Raw genomic sequence first — 5,117 nt, forward strand, 5'->3', positions numbered from 1 at the left:
TTATGTATATAGTTAGCTTTTCAGTTTTTTTTCTCGTAACTTCTTAAAACATCGCAAGTTATTTTAAATATTGTTACTTAACGTGAACCTAACCTAAAAGCACTAGATTTTTTGCTTTAATGACGGATGCATATAAAAGTAATTTCGTAGCATGATTTAATTTGCCCTTATTCTTTTACCCTTTTTTTTCAGAGAAAAATGTAAGTTTATTGATTGAAATTAGTTATAATATCTGATACCTTACACACGAAAGTACATTTTATTTTATATTAAACTCAATTTTAACCCGTAATTTGAACAAATTTCATTTTCCCTTCTTCATTTATCTAGTTTGTGTTAATATTTGCTATTTTGTTTGATCATTTTGCTAAAATTTCATTTATTTAACCCGTAAAAGTTCTATAATTATCCGTCAAGTTTTCTTTTTTTCTCCAATTATGTTCTCTTCTATTGTTCTCCTATTCTATGGAAAGGCGTATAGCATAATATCGAGTATATAGAAAATATGGTAACGATATTATATGGTGTATATTTAGATATATGTAAATATGGTTATTAGAGTATTCTGTTGCTAGGTTTAAGGAGATTGTGTAGAGGGACTCTTTGTATACATGTTAGACGTTGATATTGAGTTTAATAATAAGAGAACATCTTCTATTCTTTCTCTGCCTCTCAAATTCTCATGGTATCGTGAGCTAGGGTAACACAAATAACAAAAAAAATTAAAATACTCAAATATCAAGGAGCCATGCCAGGAGACGACGACAAGGGCTCGAAAGGAAAAATTATTCCGACGACTTCTCCGCTTTACCTTCACCAATCGGATAGCACTAGTCTCATGTTGACACAAATCATTTTTGACGGTGATAACTACGATTTGTGGGCACCGGCTGTCAGAAATGGTTTGGATGCTAAAAACAAACTAAAATTTATTGAGGGAAAGGTCAAGAAACCGGATGAAGACAATGACGACGATGTCGAATGCGTGGCCTGGAGGCAATGCAACGCCATGTTGAAAGCATGGTTGAGGAATGTAATTGATGTTAAATTACATCCGAGTATCGCTTTTGAGCATACCATCTCAGAAGTATGGGAGGAATTGAAGAATAGGTACTCTGCTGGAAACGCGCCGCGGGTGCATCAACTAAAAGGGGAATTGATGGAATGCAAGCAGGGGAGGCTACCTGTGGTTGAATACTACACAAAGTTGAAAACCATTTGGGATGAACTTGTGAATTATAGCAAGAATACGAGATGCACTTGTGGAGCAGCAGCCGAGATTGCTAAGGAGCGGGAAGAAGAGAAGGCCATCAATTTTTGATGGGACTTGACAATAATCTATACGGACACATCCGTAGCAATTTGTTGATGGAAGACCCCATCACTACTTTACCTCGAGCATATGCGTTGGTATTACGCGAAGAGAGACACTCTAATGTGACGAAGGTAAAAAAAGAAAACAATGAAGCAGCTATGGCTGTTCGGTCCTATGGCGTGGGAAGGGGCAGAAGAAATTCCGCAAAGGAAGATGGAGAAGAAGAAGCAGACTTACCTTATTGTAATTACTGCAAAAAGTATTATCACACGGAGGAAAATTGCTATGACAAGCATGGATATGAAACCGTGAAAGCAAGAGAAAGAGGAAGAGGGACACGAGGAAGATTTGGCAGAGGACGTGGTCGTGGCAGATCGCAGGGACGAGGACAGTATGACAACCATCAGGCGAATGCAGTGAACAATTCGTCAAAAGAAGGAGACTCGTCCAAGAAGAATGTGTCTCTCACAAGTGAAGAAATCGAAAGGGTTCGAATTTTACTCGGTGGCAGTCCTAAAGGTAGCGAAAAACTGACAGGTATGCATACTAAAATTGAACGGGAACGGTTAATTGATAGTGGAGCTTCGCATCACATGACGGGAAACCGGAGTTGTCTGACAAATGTTTGGGTTGAAGAACCATCTAACGTAGGCTTACCAGATGGCGGATTTAATTGAAGCGGGAACATGGAGAAGTCGTGTTGAACGACAATTTTGTTTTGAAAGACGTTTTATATGTTCCCACATTAACATGTGATTTGATTTCAGTGCAACAGTTAATTCATGAGAGTAATTGTGTTGTAACCTTTTTCCCGGACTATTGTATAATGCAGGATCAGGTTTCGAGGAAGGAGATTGGACGGGGTGAGCACCATGATGGGGTATACAAGTTTAAGTCGAGCAAATTCGAGAAGGTCAGGAATGTATCATTGTCAAAGGACGGAGAACTTTGGCACAAAAGACTTGGACATCCATCAAGGAGTAAATCGCTTTCCTTTTCTAAGTTAGTTAATTACAATTTGAATTGGGATTCTAGCCAACTTTGCGATTCTTGTTGTAGGGCTAAACAAACTCGAAATTCTTTTAGCCTGAATAATAAACGGTGTGTTGAATTGTTTGGATTAATCCATGTTGACATTTGGGGAAAATATCCCATTGCTAGTTTATCTCGAGCCCATTATTTTTTGACCATAGTAGACGACCATAGTCGGGTTGTGTGGATTTACCTCATGAAAGACAAGAGTGAGGCAAGCCAATACATGAAATTTTTTTGTCAAATGGTTAAGACCCAGTTTAACAAAATTGTCAAAATTATCCAAAGCGATAACGGTAGTGAACTTTTGTCAGGAGCTATGAAATACTACTATGAGGAAAATGGGATACTGTTTCGAACTAGCAACGTGGACACCCCACAACAAACCGGGAGAGTTGAGAGGAAACACCGTCATATCTTAGAGAAGGCTAGAGCGTTACGATTTACTGGTCATTTGCCCATTGAATTTTGGGGAGAGTGTGCGTTGACGGCGGCTTACCTCATAAATCGAACGCCGACTCCATTACTCAACAACAAAACCCCGTATGAAATCTTGTATAACAAACCACCTGATTTGACCAATTTGAGAGTTCTCGGATGCCTGTGTTATGCCCATAATAAAGACAAACCTCGGGACAAATTTGAGGAACGGGGGAAACGATGTTTATTTTTGGGATACCCACATAATAAAAAGGGGTGGAAAGTGTATGACTTGAGCACTCAACGATTGTTTGTTTCCCGTGATGTCCTGTTTTTCGAGCATGTTTTCCCGTATTTCGAACCAAATAACTCAAATAATCACAATGACTTAAACAATTACAATAACAACAAAGACACAAGCTTGGATTATTACGAGAGTGATTTGGAAATTGAAGCCGAAAATGCGAGTGAAAGGGAACCACAAACAGTTGAGGAAAGAACATCAGGAGATGGTGCAAATAACGAGCAGGAGGTTTCGAGTGAACAAAATGAAACACCAACTGCGAGTGAGACTGTAACGACTCAACCTCATGAAGATGAAAGAGTTGGTCGAGGAGCAAGGGAACGAAAGGAACCGTTTTGGAGAAAGGATTACGTTTGCAAGTCGACAAGGATTGTAAAACCCATCGTTCATGCTCACCACGACCAATCGAACTCCAAGAAATCAGGTACTCGTTATCCTCTAGTTAATTATATTGACACAAGTTGTTTTTCCAATTCCCATAATGCATTTCTAACAAAGCTTGATGAAGTCAAAGAACCAAATAGCTATCATGAAGCAGCGAGAGACTCGAAATGGAGAGACGCCATGAACAAGGAGATAGAAGCATTAGAAAACAATGGAACTTGGAAAGTTGTGTCATTACCAAATGGAAAGAATCCTATCGGCTGTAAATGGATTTTCAAGGTGGAATACAAAGCGGATGGGACGATAGAGCGGTATAAGGCGCGTTTAGTAGCACAGGGATTCACACAAGTCGAGGGAATTGATTACAATGAGACTTACGCACCGGTTGCAAAAATGACTAGTGTTCGTTGTTTACTAACCGTCGCATTAGCAAAGAAATGGAGCATCGAACAACTTGATGTCAACAATGCCTTCTTGCATGGAGATTTAGAGGAAGAAGTATACATGAGAATTCCCCAAGGGTTTGAACGAAAGGGGGAGAATCGGGTTTGCAAACTGTTGAAATCAATCTATGGACTAAAACAAGCATCTCGCAACTGGTTTGCAAAACTTACGACTTTCCTGGTACGGTATGGCTTCGTTCAATCCTTGGCTGATTACTCTTTATTTACTTACAACAATGGCAATGTTTTTATTGGGGTATTAGTTTACGTTGACGACATGATACTTGTAAGTAACAACAAAGGGGAAAGTGAGAAATTCAAAGCAAATCTTGACAAACGGTTCGGAATCAAAGACTTGGGTCGACTGAAATACTTCTTGGGAATCGAAGTAGCTCATGGGTCGAGTGGTCTGTTTTTAAATCAGCGCAAATACGCAATGGGAATAATAGAAGAAGCGGGAATGAGTGGTGCAAAACCCGTATACACGCCCATGCTACAACACCATCAATTGGAACTTGCTAAGAGTGACTTGTTGGAAGATGCTATGAAATATCGCAGGTTAGTCGGGAAATTGGTTTATCTAACTATCACGAGACCGGACCTGGTATATTCGGTTCATATATTATCTCGATTTGTTAGTGAACCTCGAAAAGAGCATTGGGATGCAGCTCTAAGAGTAGTAAGATATGTAAAAATGAATCCGGACAAGGGCATTATTTTGAATGGAAACTCGAAGTTAGAGTTGCAAAGCTACTGTGATTCGGATTATGGACGATGCCCGCTGACCAGGCGCTCATTGAGTGGATATTATGTTGCACTTGGGTCATCACCGGTGTCATGGAGAGCTAAGAGACAAGCTACGGTATCAAAATCGACGGCGGAAGCCGAATACCGCGCTATGGGAAGTGCAACAAGTGAGTTGATTTGGATTAAAGCGTTTTTGGCGTCACTTGGGGTATTTCATACGAAACCCATGGAGTTGTATTGTGATAACCAAGCGGCCATTTATATAGCAAAGAATCCGGTATTCCATGATAGAACAAAGCACATAGAGATAGATTGTCATTTCGTAAGACAACATCTCGTGGAAGGTACGATAAAGATGAAATACGTTCGAAGCAAAGAACAAGTCGCAGACTTGTTTACCAAGGCATTAGGAGGAGAAGCATTCGACTATTTGCAGAGCAAGTTGGGTCTCAGTTTACCCGGAGCTCCAACT

General features: G+C 39.9%; 1 protein-coding gene across 1 annotated transcript; it reads left to right on the top strand.

The window, feature by feature from the left end:
* Window positions 1-748: 748 nt before the first annotated feature.
* LOC141654918 (uncharacterized) lies at window positions 749-1,321 on the top strand. Its single transcript, XM_074462025.1, has one exon. The coding sequence runs from the start codon at window positions 749-751 to the stop codon at window positions 1,319-1,321; it is 573 nt and encodes a 190-aa protein (XP_074318126.1).
* Window positions 1,322-5,117: the final 3,796 nt, after the last annotated feature.

Source organism: Silene latifolia, chromosome 5, assembly GCF_048544455.1.
Source record: "Silene latifolia isolate original U9 population chromosome 5, ASM4854445v1, whole genome shotgun sequence".
In the NCBI taxonomy this organism is placed as follows: domain Eukaryota; kingdom Viridiplantae; phylum Streptophyta; class Magnoliopsida; order Caryophyllales; family Caryophyllaceae; genus Silene; species Silene latifolia.

Coding starts and splice junctions, on each gene's coding strand:
- LOC141654918 (XM_074462025.1), top strand. CDS start 749: ATGCCAGGAGACGACGACAAGGGCTCGAAAGGAAAAATTATTCCGACG.